This window comes from Hydractinia symbiolongicarpus, chromosome 4 (genome assembly GCF_029227915.1).
Source record: "Hydractinia symbiolongicarpus strain clone_291-10 chromosome 4, HSymV2.1, whole genome shotgun sequence".
Lineage (NCBI taxonomy): Eukaryota > Metazoa > Cnidaria > Hydrozoa > Anthoathecata > Hydractiniidae > Hydractinia > Hydractinia symbiolongicarpus.
Genome location: NC_079878.1, coordinates 6,576,685 through 6,596,989, shown reverse-complemented (window position 1 = coordinate 6,596,989; position 20,305 = coordinate 6,576,685). Strand labels below are relative to the sequence as shown.

Genomic DNA, 20,305 nt, shown 5'->3' with positions numbered 1-20,305 from the left:
TATTTTGTTGGCGTTAAGCCAACACACAAGGCGTTTAAGATCAGCATTCATCCCTCTACAAAGGGATTCTAGTGATTTTGAGAATTTCAGCAGATGAGTGTCATCAGCAAAATGATAGGTCTCTGACGATTTGATACAATTATGCAGATCATTAATATACAACAAGAACAGCAGCGGACCAAGAACAGAGTCTTGAGGCACACCATGTAGAATGGCTTTAAGTTGAGATTTGAATTCACCGATTGAGACATACTGGAGACGACCAGTTAAATAAGACCTGAACCAATCATTTGCTTTTCCCCCAATACCATAGTGATTTAGCTTGGATAGAAGGATTTTGTGGTCAACAGCATCAAAAGCTTTTTGTAAGTCGACAAACACTCCACAGGCAAGCTCACCTTTGTCAAGGCAATGTCTAATGCGTTCAACTATAGTAAGCACAGCCTGTGATGTTGAATGCTGTTTTCTGAATCCAAACTGTTTGGGATATAGGATATTATGGTTGTTGAGAAAGCCTATGATTCTGTTGTACATAACCTTTTCATAGATTTTCTCAATCTTTGACAATAATGAGATTGGTCTGTAATTTGACACATCTATAGAAGAACCTTTGTTTTTGTAAACAGGCACCACTCTGGATGTTTTTAAAGATCTAGGAAAGTTACCAGATTCAAACGAAAGATTGATCAAAATTGATATAGGTTTGGAAATATCATTTTCCAACAATCTTAGAATTTTGATTGGAATACTGTTTGGTCCAGAAGATTTTCCTGGAGAGATGTTGCCAATAATCCCGATGATTTCTTCTTGGGTAACAGGTGATAAGAAAATTGAGTCTGGGTTTGGGTTTTTGAGGTAGTCAGAGTACCTCTTGGATGTAGCTGGAATTTTGTTCCTAATAGAATTTGCTATGGATGTAAAAAAGTCATTAAAACTATTGGCAATATCAATCTGGTTTGTCTCAAGTTTACCGTCAACCTGAATGGAGGTAGGAATATTAGATTTCGACGGTTTCGTAGAAATAATGCTACGAACACCCTCCCAAATTTTGTGCATGTTATTTGAAAAAAGGTTAAAGTAATTGGTATAATGGTTTGTTTTACTTCGTCTGCATAAGCTGACAATCATGTTTCGGTAGCGTTTGAAAAGTTGTCGGAACTCTGATTTAGAATCTGGATCTTTGGCTTTAGTGAATTTCCGAAAATAAAAATCACGTTTAGACATGGATTTTATGATGGCAGAAGTAATCCATGGTTTTTGTTGGGTTTTGATTTGCCTTTTGGTGAGCCTGCCATTGTACATATTGTCTCAGAAATTTTTGTAAAATAAAAATAAATAATACCAATATTGACACCAAACCACAACCACGACCCAAAAACATAGACTATGACCCCTAAAACTGGTGCGTTTAAATAATTGCCTACACTACACAGGAAAAATCTCATGCATTACCTTTCAGGAAATTAGGAACTAATATATATATATATATATATATATATATATATATATATATATATATATATATATATATATATATATATATATATATATATATATATATATATATATATATATATATATATATATATATATATATATATATATATATATATATATATATATATATATATATATATATATATATATATATATATACATATATATATATATATATATATATATATATATATATATATATATATATACATATATATATATATATATGTTTATAGGCTGTTTGTTTGGTACTAGTTAGCTATTTTTCCATGTTTCATATTTTTTTCATTAAAAAGCGAAAACCATGAAAACGACATTGATTGAAAAAAACAGGGCATTGGATATTTTGTAAATATCCCCAATCTCAAACGTAGTGTATATTCGTACGCACTTTTGCCCATTTTTGCGTATGTATATGTTCATCCGCTATTCGTACGTAAAGTGCTTTAGGGTTAGGGTTAGGATTCTTTTTCCTTTTTTCTACGTATGAATAGCGCTATGCACTATTAATACGCACTTTATGTCATATTAAAGTGCGTACGAATATACAGTTCCAATCTCAAAATCTCAAATCATCTGCAAACCCACACTGCGGCAGGGCAACAATACTTCCTTTCTGTTCCGGACTGATTTGAGACAACCTATTGTCCCGTATTTTTCCGATTTCCGGAACCTGAAAACGGTACTATCGTGGATTATGGCTGTGTTGTTTTAAAAATATTTTTGTTTTAGGTAAACGCCGGACAACTTAGATAACGAATAGAAAAAATGAGAGATCTCTTTTTTTGTTTTGCTAGATGTTGCAAGTAGTTGGCCAGTGTCGTCCACGATTTCACCATTTTCATTTAATCTCGGTCTGGTGGTCTTAGTAAATTCAGGGGGTGTTTTGGTAACGCTATCTCTCTACTAAAAAAAAATTGGCTTCTAAAAGATGAAAATAGCTAGAATTGACCATTTTAAATATTTTTTAAATTAAACATTTTTTTTACTACTATTTACGTTTCTTATCTTATTTATATTTCTCGCGCATTATAAAATTCTCCCCCCTAAGTGACCCGAAAAAAATTACAACTTTGTACTCACTTTACTCGATAAATCTTATTAAATATTGTATTCAAGAAAGCCTAAGTAAGAGTTTGTGGGCGCATGATTTCCATCAGGGCACAACTCTATATTTCTTTCCTTGATAAATCCACGTTGTTGCTCGTGTGAGCGTTCCAGTGGAGTAAAAAACCAGGTAAGTACCTTGATTTAGGGAAGCCAGTATAATTGTTAATGTTTTGCTCAACAAACTAAAAAGATCGTTTAGCATAAACAATCTTTTTAGTTTTAGCAAGGGAAAATTGCCGATACTTTCCCAGCGACTTACCAATTCTTTCAGTCAAATTGTATTAGCTAGCTACCTTTTATGACGACCGTGTTTTTTTTTCCTTTAAAACTGATCTCATTGACCAGTCGAGTTTCAAGCAGTAACAACTTTAGAGGAAGAAAAGCAAAAAAAAAAAAGTAGAAAGTAAACAACTTTGAGAAGGAAAGCATAGCTAGCTATATATATGCATACAAGAAAATACATTTTTAAAGAAGATTAGCTAACCCAGGTCAATTTGTCAAAACATAATATATTTTTCAAAAATCTATTTGTTGCATGACTTTAATTGTATTTTGTCGCTGTTAATACTGATGATAAAACATTTAAAAATGGGCATGTTTATGATGCAAGCTTTAAATTTTCGTTTTTGACCTTCTTTACATCATTCTTGCGGTCGGATTCGAGTCATAACACTGGTTGAACCAATCACAGGCCAGTATTCAGGTTAAACAGCCATTATGAAATGGTGTACAAATGCCGTAATCATGTGTTTGTGGTTAAACCTTCATAACTACAATACTGGATTTTTCAAGGAATTCTTTTTTTTATTCAAATCTTTAATATGTTTTAGATACAGCTTAATTTTTGCCATTTTGCGACATTTTAACGCCGTTTTGCTTGTAAATTCTGTTTAATTAAGGTTACTGTGAAGATTTGGCCGTGAAAAGACCACTTTGTACATAGAAAACATACAAAAAAGACATACACAAAAAACATAGAAAAAAAGTTATATTTTTTCGTAATTTTATGAACTAGCTGGATCAAAATCTAAAATTAATTTAAATTTTACCGTAAGAAGTTTACAAGCAAACAATATTTGTTTAAAGTATATTGCCCAAAAGGGAAACCAGAACGTCTTATAATGTGAGTAAAACGTAATGACTTCAAGAGCAGCACTAGAAAGAATGTTGGATTGTTTTGGTGATTTCTTCCTTAAAATCAATACAGTAACTATAGTTTCAGAGAATAATAACATTCTTATGTTAAAACTTAATATGCATGTGAATAAGAAATACACCTTTACAATAATGCACCTCATTTCTTCCGATATTGGAAAACAATGGAGAGCCGTAGAAACGCATGTACAATTGAATTATCGTTAATTAACTTGAATTAAGTTTCTAACGTGTCCACATCAAATAGAACACAATTTCGGAAAGAGCACATACAACATTTCTTTCTTTCTTCCAGGCATTTAACTTTCTGACTTTATCTTTATAGACAGAGCCAGTCTTTTTCCTCAGAAAGAATTTCCTCTTATAAAATTGTTATATTTGACTTGATTATTGTTTACTCTATGCTTTGTTTTCTCCAACACAGAAAATTGTTCCAATTAAAACATTAAAAACAATTCTTAAAGTCATGGTCAAGAAAGGTCAAGTCATGTTGTTTTGATGTTCGCAATTTGCATGTTCTTCTAGACTTTGTGTGCCCCTAATGTAAAATTTTGTTGACCAAATTAAGCTTAGGGTATATATAACATAAAGAACAATTTACCAATAAACATACATTTTACAGAAACATGACAGGTCACAGGTTATTTTTTTCAAAAGTTGTGAAAAGTGTTTAGTAGGAGTATGCTTCTGTTTTCTTGCAACAAAGCGATTTTTATAATTACATAACTTTTACATAAGCCTGGTAAAGAATAACAGTACTCTAAATTTATTGTAAGTTACAAACTTACAATCCTCAAGCTTAGTTTTTCAGCATGCAAGTATCTTTATCTTTTCACCTTGAAAACTATTACTACATATTTTTTAGTGAGACAAATTATTATTATTTTTCCTTAGCAGCTAAAAAATATAAACTGCGTGCGTTATGCAAAAATACATAAAACGGTTGTCATAACACCCTCCTCCGTTGTTATTTTTTATTATTTTTGTTTTTGTTCCGACCATACATTCTCGATAAAATTATTTTTATTTCGCCAACCAACCACCAGTAAAACAACTAATTAAATTGGATTCGCCTAACAAGAAATGTAGCTGAAAAACTCTTTTTAGGCATTGCAGTTTTATGATTTGTTTTAAATCTTGTTTTGCAGCCAAACAAACAAATATGGGTGACAAACAACTGGAAGCAGATTTTGAAACTGGAAGTTCTGGAGCTTCACTTACTTACCCACAGCAATGTTCTGCTTTGCGTAAGAATGGATTTGTCATCATAAAAGGTTAGTAATGCACTTAACTTGAAGTAAGTAATATCAAAAATGCACCATCAAAAGATTGTGATGTCAAATCTCACAGTACATATTTTTAACAATTAAATCATTTATGGAGCTATAATGTAGAAAATTTATTATTTCCTAAAAATTGTGTAAACTAGGTAATAGAAATGTTTGCAGGAAAATTAAAAATTTACTAGTCGGTTGCCTGTGGAAAAATCCACGCATACGCCATCCTTTTTTTACCGCATTGCGTGCATCCCGCTACTTACCATTTTGCTGTAGGCAGTGAAGACCAGGTTAAAAGCTCTTTTTTCAATTATGGGACTGAAATAGTCCAGAGAGCTAGCAGTATGGACTAGCTAGCTAGCAGTAATTGACTATTATTTGATTTTATAAATTTAAAGAGCAAAAATTTTCATTTAGGGCCATTAAAAAACAAGAACAAAAAAGTCACAATGTTTCTCAGTGAATGGCAGTAAATTTAATCCAATAAATTTGGTTAAAGCGGCAGTTACCGTTTTTATATTTGTAAAAATTGCTTGAGTGGTCATCAATTACAAGTTGACAATTATTAACTGACACAAAGATTTTTACAAGCTACAACTTTTATCTGTTTCTGTTATAAATAGAATTTGGTTAAACCATGTTGAAAGAGTATGTGGAGCTTTTTGTTCATTGATTTCACAATGATGTTGTTGTATTTAGCAGTTTTTTAAGGCATTTGGGTTAAAAATGTTTTTTGTCCATTCTGTTTGGCGTTTTGGAATTTTACAATACAGGTTTTAATATTTAGTTACTATAATCATACTGAATAAAAGCAGTCACGTATTCTACAGCTAGTTAGTGTAACAATTTCGCATAATAAGCAAAATAATAATAAATACAAAACTAATTAAGATATTTAAAAAAATTATTTGGTAATGTGTTTACACACACTTTTCGTGCAAATTATTTTAAAAAAAATTTGGCCGTTTCTCAGCTAACAAAAAAAGCTTTTATGTTTTGCTTGATTAAGCTGTTTTTTAATTTTGTACATAAATTTTGAACACCTAATCAATAGCCAATATTTTCACTGAACTTCATTTCAATCTGTAAAAATTTAATTTGTGAAAATTTTATCAGGGCTCGAATTAACAAATCACAATTTTCAATTTGCAAATCTTTATAAATCAACCTACAAAGAAAATTGTAGATCTCATTCTTCATCAATTGATTGTATCATATATTTCCATAATAGTTCTTGCAACAAAAAAACCATCAACAAAAGGGTCAATGGCAAAATTTTAGCTTTGTTTGGCTTCTTTTTTTTTTAAGGTCGACCCTGTAAAATTGTGGAAATGTCAACATCAAAGACTGGAAAACATGGACATGCAAAAGTGCATATGGTTGCATTAGATATATTTACTGGCAAAAAGTACGAAGATATTTGTCCTTCAACTCACAATATGGACGTTCCCCATGTTTCGAGAAAAGATTATCAGGTACATGTGGCTTGACAATTGAACCGATATGAGAAAACTGCAGAATAGAAATTTGTATTTTACACATGAGAAACATGAGATACATTGATTTTTCTGTGGTGATGTAAAAGAAGAATCTTTTCATGCTACAGGCTAGCCCTTATTACAAGAAAAATAAAAAACTCAGTAAAACCTTATAATACTCACTGTCGCCGGTTAGAGCAATGAAGAAGACATTTTAAAATCCAGTAGAATAACCTCATGGTAGTGAAATAATTTTCAACAATTTAACAACATGTGAAAAGTAGGTGCACAAAGAAAAGGAACTTATAGACTGTTTATTAAAAAATCATTTCCAGTGTGCTTTCTTGCGCATAACCATTTGAAGTTTTATTTTCAAGTCTAGCAAATTAAATGAAGTACCTGTTTTAAGGTTTTTTTGATACGAAAACAACACAAGAAAAAAAATCATAAAGTATTCTGATAAAGATATATATTTCAAAATATGATAAATAAAATTACTTTTAAACAAGCAGGCACAGTTTAGCATCCCCTCTCTTCGCTCATTCAGAATGCGTTTGTTTACATCCCCGTCGACTTACGTCACACAAGTTAGTATTGTGCCGAACAGAAAGTCCTAATCGACACTGTCATGGCGGCGACCGTAGGACTTAAATATCCAAATATTAATGAAGATATTATTTCGGTTTGTCTGTTCAGTATTCATATTACTGTGAAAAGTTTATCATTTCTAGTTTAGTAGGCCTACTAAACTATCAAGTTCAAGAAATGATAAACTTTCCACGCCAAATATTAATGATGTAGTGGAGTGTTACCTTTTAAACAGATGTGTGGCGACACGATGAATTAAATTTCTTGTTATCACCTGAAGATGTTGTCTTGATCCGAGCGTCTTCAATCTTGGTAACCTGCATAATTTACTTAATTTTTTTTCTCCTATTTTAGATTGTTGATATCAATGACGGTTTTGTATCTCTTATGGAAGATAATGGTGAAACTAAAGAAGATCTGAAATTACCCGACAACGAGATTGGTGCTGAAGTGCAGACAAAGTTTGACAAAGACGAATCATTTCTCGTGACTGTGTTGAGTGCTTGTAACGAAGAACAAATCGTTGGTACTAAAGTATTAAATTAAAAAATCAAATCGAACTCAGACATTCTGGTTTTTTTTTCTCACGTATTTACGGCAGAAAAACTAAATAAAGTTTTATATAAATGTGGTGTAAAGCCGAAAGATCTGGTGTGGTTGACACGACACGTTTTTCTTGTGTTTTATTAATTTCAGGACTCAAGTGCTTAACATGGTCATTCTAGCCACAATACTAGTAAAAGTTAGGAGCGGGGGATTGTTTCTTTTTATATCGTGTTCAGTATTATTCTGGTTTTTATATTTTGGCTCCTGTTTTTTCCCATTTTATCAAATACATCTACAAGCAAGTCATAACGAGTTTTTTTGTGGTTACAAAACATTGATCTAGGTATAGGAGAGGCGAAAGTAACTAAATGCTTTTATCCAAAAACACCCAGGCAAACTTTATTTCTTCATATCGGTAAAAGGTAGCACTAGTGAGCATCTCGTTAGGGAAGCATGATTAAACAAGTATTCGCCTTGTGTGCTGGTAACACATTCGTTATCACATAAAAGATTTGCATATATATTCGTCTACGTTAATGTTTTTCTTCAGCACAGGTGTATTGTTTGAAAAAAAGCAAATCCAGCACATCTATTTGCTGTTGTCTGCATATCTGTATGACGTCACCAAGGAAACCCCAGCCCGGAGATCTGTAGACGGTTGTGTGACAAATATTTTATGTGTTACTTCATTATAAAGAAATCGACGGATTGAATCTAATTCAAATAGTTCATGCATTTTTTTTTTTACTAAATCGAGATACGTTAAATAAATATTTCAGTGCGGGTCGTGCCTGAATTTCGAGCTTACGTTGTGAAGACGCCGGAAGTGAACATAACTCGAGCCCATATGTGAGTTTTGGGATGATGATAGATTTGTAAAGTGTTATGATTCTAAAGGGATGACAGAAACGAATGCCAGCGTTTATAAGTGTGTCATTTTGAACTGCGCAGACCGAATTAGAATCTGTGCGCTACTAGACATTGCCTGTAACACCTAACAGACCACACAGTGTGTCATAACCCCAATTTCCCTCACATGGCTTGCGTTACTCGGGGCTCTCCCATATTAAATCTCCTCGATGGAATCGGTCTCCGGCAAAAAGTGCGACATTTATAACCGTTAAGCTACGGCGTTTTTCATCATACACATTGTTTTTTGCATTTTTTAACATAGTCGGCATAGGTTTGTGTTTAAACCAAACAGCGTCTTTGTTTTGTTTTTAAAAAGACGCCAAAATTATGTGGGAGTTGTTAAAAAAATTTTTTTAATTCATTTTGACTCTACACGTCCTGGTACGATTAAATAATAGGGAGATTTCGCAACTTAATTTAACGACTGTATACCCAATTTTTCGGGAATTTCTAATTCATCAGCAAAAAGTCACCCGCGAAATTGACGTCCACCGTCTTTCTTAGTCTGGGAAGGCGTACATGCTGTACAGCCCGTTGTCCATAGTGGCTAGGGTTTTAAGATAAAAAGAGGTTTCAGTTTATATGCTTAATCAGGTCAAAATATCGTGCAAACAGTGCGAAAACCGCTCCTTTCCATGATTTTCTTTGAAAAATAAAACAATTTGTTTTGGAAAGTAGGGGATATTCTTCATCATCGATTGTGCCTAGCTCATGCAAAGGCAAATCCTCCATCTTGTTTTCATTATGCGAAATTTTCATGATGTGAGTGGAGATGAGCCATTCGTACCAGAAAAAGTTGCTACACGTTAATGTTGATCCGTTCAGTGTATCTCGTCTCTTCAACTGAATCTTCTCTACTCTGTATATGTGCATTGCGTTAGGTTTGATGCAGAAAGCATATGTATAATTTTTACAGCAAGTTCAGTCAATGCTTGAAGCTTAAAAATCATTTCTTGTATTTGTTAAGTTGTTCATGCTACTCGCTTTATATTCTCTTGCACAGCTTATTATCAAACAGAATCAACTGCAACGCATAAAAGATTGTATAATGTTCCAATAGAAAAAAAATTGTCGGATCAAGCTGAAGTTTCATTGACAAAGTTGTTTTTCTGATGGCCATCATTCCGACACACGTACAACCATAACAGTTAGAAAATTGTCTCTTTTTATAGTTCTTTCTCGAAATGGGCAATAGGCACTGGCTGCAAAAGTTGTACTTTAACAAGGAGTAGGCCGAGTGACCAACGTCAAAAATGCGGTAACTGCACTTTTCACAATGTCCGGATTATGGAACAATCCGCTCTACGACTCGGAGAGGTTTGAAATTTGGTAGAATTGGGGCGTGATGACGTCAGCGAAAATTTGCACCTTTATTGATTTTGGTTCTAACTAAGTAACCTAAAATCATAAGTCTGCTGTGAACAGTAACAAGTAAACTTTTACAACCTGGAAGTGCGTGTTACTTAGATAGAGACGGCGTTTAATAGCTTGTGGTTGCCATCTTTGAAATTTCGCCCACTTTCTACCGACAAAATTTTCTTTATTCATTCATTCATTTACTTATTTTTACTAACTGTTATTAATTACCAAGCTTATGACAAAATTCATACCTAGTTTTTCGAGTGTTGAGGGATAATTTATTCGCTTTAAACCAATCATTTAATTTAGTCAATTCGGTGTTGGTAGTTTCAAACAGGACGTTTATATCTTTATGAGTAAAGAATAAATTTGTCCGATCAGCAAATAAAATTGAAGACTCTAGATTTTTCTAAATTTTTCATTGATGTTAATAAGAAACAACAGGGTCCTAAAATTGACACTTGAGATACTCCACACGTAATTAACCAGTTAGTATTTCCTTCGACATAAGAAATAATTGTTTTCTTATGATAAGTTTGTTCTTGAACCATGCGAGACACGCATTTCTTATCATATCACATAGAATTACATGGTTGACTGTATCGAATGAGTTGCTGATCAATAAAGAATCCAATTATTAATTTATTCTCATCAAAGGCTTGAAATATCTTTTGACTCAACTGAATAATTGTGTGATTAGTTAAATGATCTGCTTGGAAATCAAATTGCGTATTATACAAACCTAGCTATGTCACGCGGAAAGTGATCTATGCCATTGCAATAAACTTCTTTTAAGAATTGCTTCTGACATCTCTCTTCCTAACAAAAGCATAGAACAGATAAATTTTTTGAACCAAATTTTGATTTTGACCTTGGTTTAGTAAATAGAAAAAGGGTTCAAAACGTGTCGAGCTTTTGTGCAGTGCGTAACGTGTAGCGTAACGTTAGGTGTAACGTGTGTGTGTGTTTTTCAGCTCTAAACCACTGAGTATTAATTAGCTCTGAAAAACAACGGTAACATGGAGAGATTTCCATCTGTTGGTGAAAGGTATAGGATAAGAAATGTCGAACACTCGCCAACGTGCATCCAACATGTCGTTTTCGACGTAATCTGTGTTGTTGTGTCTGCCGAAAGAAACGTGTAAGCGCATAAGCTTACATTGTTTTAATTATAATTTTCTGCGGTGTCCTGTTGTGTTTTTCAGCTTAACTTGATACTGCCCATTTGCTATTGGATACCTTGCACTTCTCCGAATTTTCGTTGCTATACTACACGACCCTAAAATATCATCATGATATTTTAGGGTCGTGCATTCTTATGCGCTTACACGTTTTAATATTTTTTAACTGGGAGAAAACCAGCTCTTAAATCCAGCGGCGTCACACAGAATGAATAGTTTATACTTCTTCAACTTCTACTATCCGCATTCACAATAAACCTCTCAGTGTTATCGAGGCATCCTTTCATCAGGGTAATGAAAAATTCGGACAAACAAAAGGCATTCAGTGCTCCTGTATAACTTTGTTTTGTCCAATTTTTTTTGCATTTAAGAAAGTTTATTATTGGAACTGTCATGATCTAGAGTATATTATTGAACAAGGCGATGCACTCTATAAAACAAAAGGGAGTACAGAATTTTTGTCATGCACAGAATTACCCAGAATATTTCTAATTGAGAATGTACAAGTTCAGGTTAATCTTATCCATGATGCAAATTTTTTTGGCTTCCTGCACTGTGGGTCTAATCACTTCCCAGAACTCATTAATAATTTGTCCCAACAGCGTCATAATCATGTAGGCATACTGTTCTTCTGTGAGGGATATTGCTTTTCTGTCGGTAGCTCTTAGCGACATGTCTTCGTTATTGATTCTCATGCTCGAAATCAACCATGCCCAAACGAAACAGCTGTGATTTTGAAATTTGAAAATATATTTTCTGTGTCGACTTACGTTTTACAAACATACATGAGTTTGCCACAAAAAAATATGGTACAGTACAAAGTTCAGTGTGTCAAATTAACGAATGAAATTACTGAAACAATACAGAAGTACAGGAATCCCGTTAAAGCGAACACCATTGGGACCAAAAAAAACTGTCCGCTTTAACGGTATGTCCGCTTTATAGAGAGTTTGTGTCAAATTTTATTTTAGATGGGATTTTGACCGAAAAAAGTGATTTATGCTTTACTGGGCTTAAAGTAAGAAGTTAAGAGGCTAGGATTTGAGGGTATATAAGCTATATTCAGAAACATTAATCAAACTTTACAAGAAAAAGTCTTTGATAGAGGCTTGCTTCTTGCATTTAATTTGTAGATCCTCAATCTTTTTTGTAACTGCCGTCAGCATTTTGACTTTCTTCATCGAAGACGGTACAACGGCGCATTTTGTCCAACGTTGTGATGATTTCTTTGCAGCTCATCTGCTCTTCTTGTTCTGGCCCATAGTCGTCATTATCCTCATAATCTTGGTCGTCGTCAAAAATTTCCTGAATCTGATCATCTGGCTTTTCTCGATTGCAGATTGCATCGATACTATCATGTCTGACCTTCTGTCGCCAATCGATTTCTAATTCGTTAATCATGGGTTCTGATGCTGGAACGTTTGCGTCGAAGTTGACATATTCTGCTGCGGATAAGTCTGTGGTAAATTCCTTTACAAGTGCCTCAAACTCCAAATCATCATCTCCGTCATTTTCTTCTATCTCCTCGCTATCTCTTTTGATGCCACATTTCTGAAAACAATTTTTGATTGTCGAGCTGGATACTTCCTTTCACGCATCTTGTATCCAGCGAATAACAACAAGCACGTTGATAGCCTTGACAATTTCAGTTGCTGATGTGTTCTCCTGGATTCTTGCCAATACGTATTTAACAAGTCTTTTTCTATATTTGACCTTGAAATTTTGAATGATGCCTGCATCCAGTGGTTGCAACCTCGAAGTTGTATTTTTCGGTAAAAAGACGATCTTGATCTGCGAGAATTGGCCAATAATGGATTCTGGATGACAGGGAGCATTGTCGAGAAAAAGGATCACTTTTCTATCTTCGAGTACCAGCTTTCTGTTAAAACGTGTCAATACGGTTTCCATGAGAAAAAACAACAACAACAACGAAAAACATGTATACCATTCAAAACATGTCTACCAGTCAAGAGATGTTGCTTAAGAAAAATAATTTCTTAATGGAAATGTTACTCAAAAACAATGATGATCTCGAAATTCCAGTGCATTACGCACTCATTGGCCCTGACAAAGCTGTGTCTTTTACAGAAAGGTGTATTAAAAAGATTTTAGACTCTGTTGATAAAAAAGTTAGAAAATGTCTGAAATAAGAATAAAAATTTCGTTGCAAAATATTTGTTTCCATTTTTTGTTTTGTACTGTCCGCTTTACAGGGAGTCTTTATAGGGAAAATATTCATTTGGTGCAAAATAAATCGTCCGCTTTAACGAGTGTCCGCTTTATGACTGTCCGCTTTATAGAGAGTTTTTTATAAGAGTTTGACTTAAAATCAGTCCGTTCCAAGTGCTAGTGTCCGCTTTAACGGGCTGTCCGCTTTAGAGGGTGTCCGCTTTAACGGGATTCCACTGTATGTGCAAATGAACCGTCGATAATAAAAAGAAACAAAATCGTCGTAATACTGTTTTTTTTATTAGTTAAAAAGCGCTGTGCAACTTTCTCTGATACAACCAAGATTAAGGTACAAGCAGTGCAACAATCTCATGAAACGAATCAAAGTTGTGAAAAGTTTAGCTCTCATGCAATTTCACAGAACTATGAAAGTGTGTGCAAAATTTTCGAACTAAAACTTTTGTGAACCATTATATATACATGTGTTGTATGTAATCGTACACTTTATAGAAAGTCCACGAAAATCTTTGTGCAGAACCCTTACACTGAAATTGTACAATTGATTAATACTGGAGTGCAGTCTCGTGATGGTAAATGCTACATATGTCTGACATGTTCTAAAAAGTGTAAGAAAAATGAAATGCCTTGTCAGACTGTACATAATAAACTGTTCGTCGACCACAGTGTTTACAGTCATTAAATTGCTTAGAATCTTATTTCTAAACGATTATTGTTTAAAAAATCTTATGATTATGCCAAAGGGACAATTTCCAAAAATCAAAGGTGCAATATGCAATGTACTGATTGACTTGGATGATTTGTGTAATATCTTGCCAAGAAATTCTTCAAATGGTTCTATTTTGTTTGTGAAACTCAAAAGGAGGTTACATTTCAAGGGGCATGTTTACTTTCAACTTGTATCTCCAGCAAAACTTAACGAAGCTTTACTTTTTCTCAAAGTCAATAATCATCTATATGCTGAGATTACGATAGATTTGAATCAAATACATGCAGAACTCCTCAATTTAGCGGAAAATGAGGAAATAGATATACAGGTTGAAGTTGATGATTACCTTGAAACAAGCCCAAATTACCTAAACAAGTTTCGATATCCTGCAGTAGAAAGCTTTACACTTCCCTTAGATTCTCCAGAAGAATTGCTTGAAAGAGCACCCGGTGAAAATAAAGTACCACATAATAGCCTCACTGACGAACACTGTCAAGAATTTGCTTTCTTCAAACTGCTCCCTTGCAGCAGATTTAGTTACAAAGTTAAAAGAGATGTGTGTCTCAGTCCTCCCAAATATTTCAAACAGTGGTTGCTGAATTACACACAAATATTTTCTTCAATAGCTGAGTATATCTTCTTCGCACAATTTGTTCTTCAGCTTACCAATCTTGAAAGCCAAATAAATATTGTGTTGACAAAAAAATCTGGTAACTTTACTGCAGGTATGTTCAAAAATTATAAGAAAACTGTCAAGTCTTGTGAAGCAACAGATCAAGGTTATCTTTTCATGAATCATATCTTGATTTTATTTTATTGAGAAAAGTGTCGTATTCGACTTTTTTCAGGATTTTCAAGATTTTCAGAAGATGTCACATTTGAATACCTGGATTTTATTTATTAACAAAAGTGTATTCAAACACTATTTATTGAGAAAGTCTCACATCCGAAGATTTTTAACACTATTGAACACTATTCAAATACCGACGTCACCTTCAGAACACTCATACTTTCATCACTCTTTTTGGAGCTCTCAGGAACTCTCTTTTTGTTCTACCTTGTATTATTTCATTAGTTTATGCTTTTAGCTGTGTTCTATTTGTATCCCATTACCACCAGTTTACAGGCATTCAATTTTGCGAATTAACTGATTTGATCATTATAGGGCGCTTATTAAAAAACAAAAATAATGATACGGATTTTAGGGTTGCTTATTCCTTCTTACCTCATGAGGAAGATCAAACACTCACTGGCTTATATATGTGTTCCTGGTATTTGGGAAGGCTATGAAAGAGGTGAGGACTTTATTAGATAACTAATTGAAGAACCTCTACGGGAACCCTTTCTTTTTCGGAAAAAAGGTATGGTTTATTCCAGAAAGCACAAAAAAAATTGTTAAGCACCTACCCTTGGACCTGAGATATTAAAAAAGCGCCCGGGCGCTTAATCCTGCGGTACACATTTAGAGAATCAAATTATGCAGGAATCAAGTCTCCAACTTTTTCTATATGAAGGACATGAAGTAAACATGCGCAATGCGAAAAACAAATGGAGCAGGATATCAAAACTTTGCAGAAACTATCAACTATTTCTCCCAGTTTTAAAGTTGAGCGGCTTCTTGTTACGTTTTATATAGCTACTGACAGATTTATTTGCAATGTCACATAATTAGCCATTAGTCTTTCATATCTTGTTTCTATCAAAATAGCTACAAAACATGTGTACCTTTGAATTTGCCGCCAAATTTTTTTTGATGTCATGTGAAATTTACACGATAGATGGATGTGCATATTTTACATTGCTAGCCTCACAAATATGGCTTAGATGGAGAGTCCTAGAGTATTTAATGCTCATTTTGAGCTACGCAGACCCAATTAGGGACCGCGCTCTACTAGATAACTCCCGGCAACATCCAACGGCCCATACAGTGTGCTATCTCCCCAATTTCCCTCACATGGCTTGGGTTAACCCGGGGCTATGGTAACATTCACTTGCCCATATTGAATCGTCGTCAAGAAGAATCGAACACCGGTCTCCCGCACAGAGTACGAGAGCTATAACCACTAATCTACGGCGCCACAAACCATGTGGCATATGGTTTAGAAGCTGTATTGGTACTTTACAAATACAGGTACTTTTTAGCCTTTATTTCGAAGAATTGATTTTATGACACTAGGGAAACTCTTTTTTATTTGTTTTTATATTTGTAGACAATCCTCCACAAAAATGATGAGACAAACGTGAATATTTGCAAATTTTTACTCCCTCCCGCCATTTCAATGTTGAGGCTACTACATGAAAATCAACATGTATATGCGATAATAAAAATTTAATTGTTCTTTCAATAATAATAATAATAATAATAATAATAATTGGTAAGTTATGCCATAAATGCTTTTTTATTTAGTTATATGGATTCTATAGTGGCCTTGTTTTGTTTTAGTTCGCCTTGAGTTTCATGTGACTTTTTATTCTGTCCCTCTATACTTGCGCTGTCGTTTGTGCATTCGTGTGTAACATCCAATCACCTTGTGACAGTGAGGAAGAGACGTGTGTTAAACGAAGTCTGAAGAGACAAAATATACAATATTTTTGAGTTTAACTTGAAGACGTTTACTTTGAATTTTACTATATGAACGTACTACTTGTACAACCTCATACCGCGATTTAAAGATTATATGGTTATACGTGTTTAGTAAGTATTCTATTATATTTAAACAACTTGTAACAAATCAATTATTCTAGGTTATGATTCTTGTACATCTAGATTTTAACTGTAAGTTATTGTTTATAGCAAATATATCATCAAGATGAATCTATAAACTATCAAGCCTGTCTTTATCCCAAGGTCATACGTTACGTTACACACGTTTGTTGTTTTGCCCGATCTCGACTCCAGAACATCAGGGACTGGTTACGAGGTTGGTGCTCTCCGTTTTTAAGTGCTCTCCTTCGTTCTTTTTTTTTTCTCTTTCGCCCAGGCTCCTGATCGGGGAGTTGAGGGTTAAGTTACATTATTTTAAATAATTATCTATATTATAATACCTGTATTCGTCTGTCTGTATGTCACGCAAAATGGTAGCTTCGCTGCGCATCGCTGCGCATCGCTGCTTCCCTCTAACCACGCCTGAACAATGCTGAAAGAGCCATACTATTTGTTTTTTTTATATCCATTTCATCGTCATACCAACCTTCTTATACATCTTTTTAAAGTCACGTCCCTTTTTACTGCGATCTTCGCCACTGCATAAAATCGAAATTTTGACCTAGCCACCCCGACCATTAATCTGGACCATTTATCCGGACTATTAATCCAGAGTATTAAGCCTGTCAACCCTTTTGCGCCGGACTTTACTTTTATTAACCAATCAGAAACCTTATTCCTTTCATGTGTTTACGCAACCCGGCGTTTAATTTTAGGCCACGAGATCATGACGCAACTACGGGGCCAAGGGGACAGATTGGTTTTACATTGCTTTTACACACTTAATCTTTTCCCACTCTTTTCCTATTTTCTTTGAAAAATTTGGAGATAGCATTCTGCTGAAGCTAGCTAGATACCTAGTCGTATTTATTCCCATTCTTTTAAAGTTTTTCTTCAGTTTGGTATATATATCAATGTTTATTTTTATGTCGGGGTTGTGGATATCTAACTATAGCTCTTGAACTACCTCTGGCTAAAAAGTGAAAGTAGTCAAATGCAGATTTTAGCTAGTTACAACAAATTTCTTATTCAATAATTTTTATGATGCTAAGTATAGTTAGGTAACTAAACATTTTATTAATGTCATATGTCATGAAAACTTAATCCGACAAATAATTTTTTTTTTAGCTGAACAGAGTAACGATGGGTTGTTTCCTGTGTTTTTATTTAAACAGTTTTAATAAAGTTATTTTGAAAAATGGTATTACGCCTATAACTCATGTGAGACACGGTGTGCCTTTACTAAATGTTCAACCTGGTGCTAACAACGGATTGTTTCCTGTGTTTCTGCGTAACCGAAGCTGTGATAAAGATTTTTTTTATAAAAAGGTATTGTACCTACATGAATGTGCGACATTGTTTAACTGTACTAAGCGCGCAGTCCAGAGTAACATTCATTCTTGAACTTTCACCGCGAACATTTTCTAAACAATAACAAAGTTAGGCCAGGCGTTTTTACTATGACGGGTAGACTAAACTAAATGTACAGGAAAGTATTTTTTGAAAAATATATTATATATATACCTGAAACAACATAATGCTCTGTGTCACCAGATTTACGACATATTGCATACCTGTACTAGAGTGCTCCACCTGATATGTGGCACAGTTTACAATTCTTATTAATTGCTCCGCAAGCTTTTCAATGCTGGGCAATACTTTTACTCCCCTAATAAAAAAATTAACCTTATTTTCCTTTCTTTTTAACTCAATTGAACTAGTCGATAAGGCCGTGATAAAATCCACTTAGGCAGAAGGACAATGAAAAAATAGGTTGTTTTAGATGTTTTGCTGACATCAGCAGTGCACATAAATTTATTATTTGCCTGTAATGTGTAGAGGTTGAAACGCTGATCAAAATAATGTATAAGGTCATATGTTTTCAACAAACGTCTAAGGAGATACTGTAAGTTATTCCCGGTAACTCGAACCTCCATGGGACCAGAGAAAACAGTTCGACCTAACGAATGTTCGACTTAAGCAAAGCTCCCGTTAATTCGAACTTAGACAAAAATGATATATTATTTCGAGTTAAGGTGATTTTTTTTCATGCTCTATAAAATTTACTAATGTTACAATCTAGTAAGTTTTCACTGAAAGAAATTTGGTATGTCGGTTTGACTTAAATTTGGCTCCTTTCTAAAGAGAACCATTTAAGAACCGCTTTTTCGAAATATTTGGCTACATTACATACCAGTATTCATTTTTTCTTTGTAATATCTATTTAATAATATTCCGTCTGTCTGTCTCTGCGCGGAGCCCCCCCCCCCCCCCCCCCCCCCGCTGAGTTAAAAAATCATGCTACGGAAACACACGAATATCAAATGCGATATATTTTTATCCACTTTGTTGCGACGGCAAATATCAAGGACGGGCGAACCCGTGGATTTTTCCACGGGCAACGACTAGTTATAAGATATTGATGTCGCGCCATAACGTCAGAAAATTTAACAATTCAGACATACATTTTTAGGCCACATTAAAGGAAAATGAACATATCCACTTTGCCTGTTACAGAAACACAGTCAGGAACACTCTCCGTATTTTTATAAGAGATTCTTCACTGTTGTGAATCAATTTAGGGGAGTAATACAAAGTAACAAAGAGGATTATACTGGCTCAGACAACTGTGCTCGGATAATTTAAAAAAAAGTTCAATGCACGCTATGCACTTTTTATTCACGTGATATAAATTCTTTTTTCGCTGGCCGCACATTTGTGATTAAAAATAAAATATTGGGTGATCCTTTGTTTAACATGAAACATTACTTGCAGAGCCGATGTTTCATTTCACCATGAGAATAAGCGACCAATTTCCTTTGTCACAATGCACCAAAAATGTTGAAAGAATGTTGAGCCTAGTTTTGAACCAATAAAACGTTTTTCCGAGTATCCTTAAACACTAAAAAATTGCTTTAAATTGCTAACTTGAAAAACTTGTAAAAAGTTGCCAAGTACTTCTACTTAATACAAAATTTTTGAATTGTATCCAAGCCAAAAATAAAAACACGCGGTTCGTAACTTTATTGATTCAAATCAACAATAATCCATAAGTAGCGTCTTAACGTCTTTAATCTATAAGCTAATTTTTTACGTCAATACCAAATTCGATGCCAGACCTTTTTCTTCGCACGCTTTATTCAGTTTACAGTACATAATCGAAGAGTTTAAAAGAGATCTGGAAGTGGTTTTAACAGCTAGTACTTGAGTTTGCAGTTTCGTTTATTTTGATCAAATAAATTTGACACGCCAGCATAAAGGATTGCTTGGGGCAGGCGATGCTACTTGAAGTTGGAAGCAAGATAAGTGCAGGTAGCACGCTCTTCCGTGTATTTTCTTATCAAATTCTGCAAGTTTTAAGTGATATGTTCCCAGCGAGAAAAACAAAGTGTAAAGTTTTTATGTTTGTTCTGCAAATTATTAATGTCTTATTTGCCCTTTCTTATCTAAATCTCTTTGTTGCTTCTTTCTGCTGCATTTTTTATAGTTTCCAAATGAGTACATTTTTTGAGCAAGCATCCATTTTTCAACAGGGAATATCTTTTTAACAGCAAGTTCTACAATAGAACCCATACCATTTCTTAAATAACTTTCTATCACTT

At 34.1% G+C, this 20,305-nt stretch overlaps 2 protein-coding genes across 2 annotated transcripts; one reads left to right on the top strand and one right to left on the bottom strand.

The window, feature by feature from the left end:
* The first annotated feature begins 2,593 nt into the window (after positions 1-2,593).
* On the top strand, positions 2,594-7,766 carry LOC130641013 (eukaryotic translation initiation factor 5A-1-like). Its single transcript, XM_057447642.1, has 4 exons — positions 2,594-2,734; positions 4,911-5,036; positions 6,348-6,514; positions 7,460-7,766. Exons 2-4 carry the CDS (start codon positions 4,925-4,927, stop codon positions 7,649-7,651), a joined length of 471 nt encoding a protein of 156 aa, XP_057303625.1. The 5' UTR covers positions 2,594-2,734; positions 4,911-4,924; the 3' UTR covers positions 7,652-7,766.
* A 4,474-nt stretch (positions 7,767-12,240) lies between these two features.
* On the bottom strand, positions 12,241-13,011 carry LOC130642192 (tigger transposable element-derived protein 4-like). Its single transcript, XM_057449279.1, has 2 exons — positions 12,724-13,011; positions 12,241-12,654 (listed from the first exon to the last, which is right to left on the bottom strand). Exons 1-2 carry the CDS (start codon positions 13,009-13,011, stop codon positions 12,241-12,243), a joined length of 702 nt encoding a protein of 233 aa, XP_057305262.1.
* Positions 13,012-20,305: the final 7,294 nt, after the last annotated feature.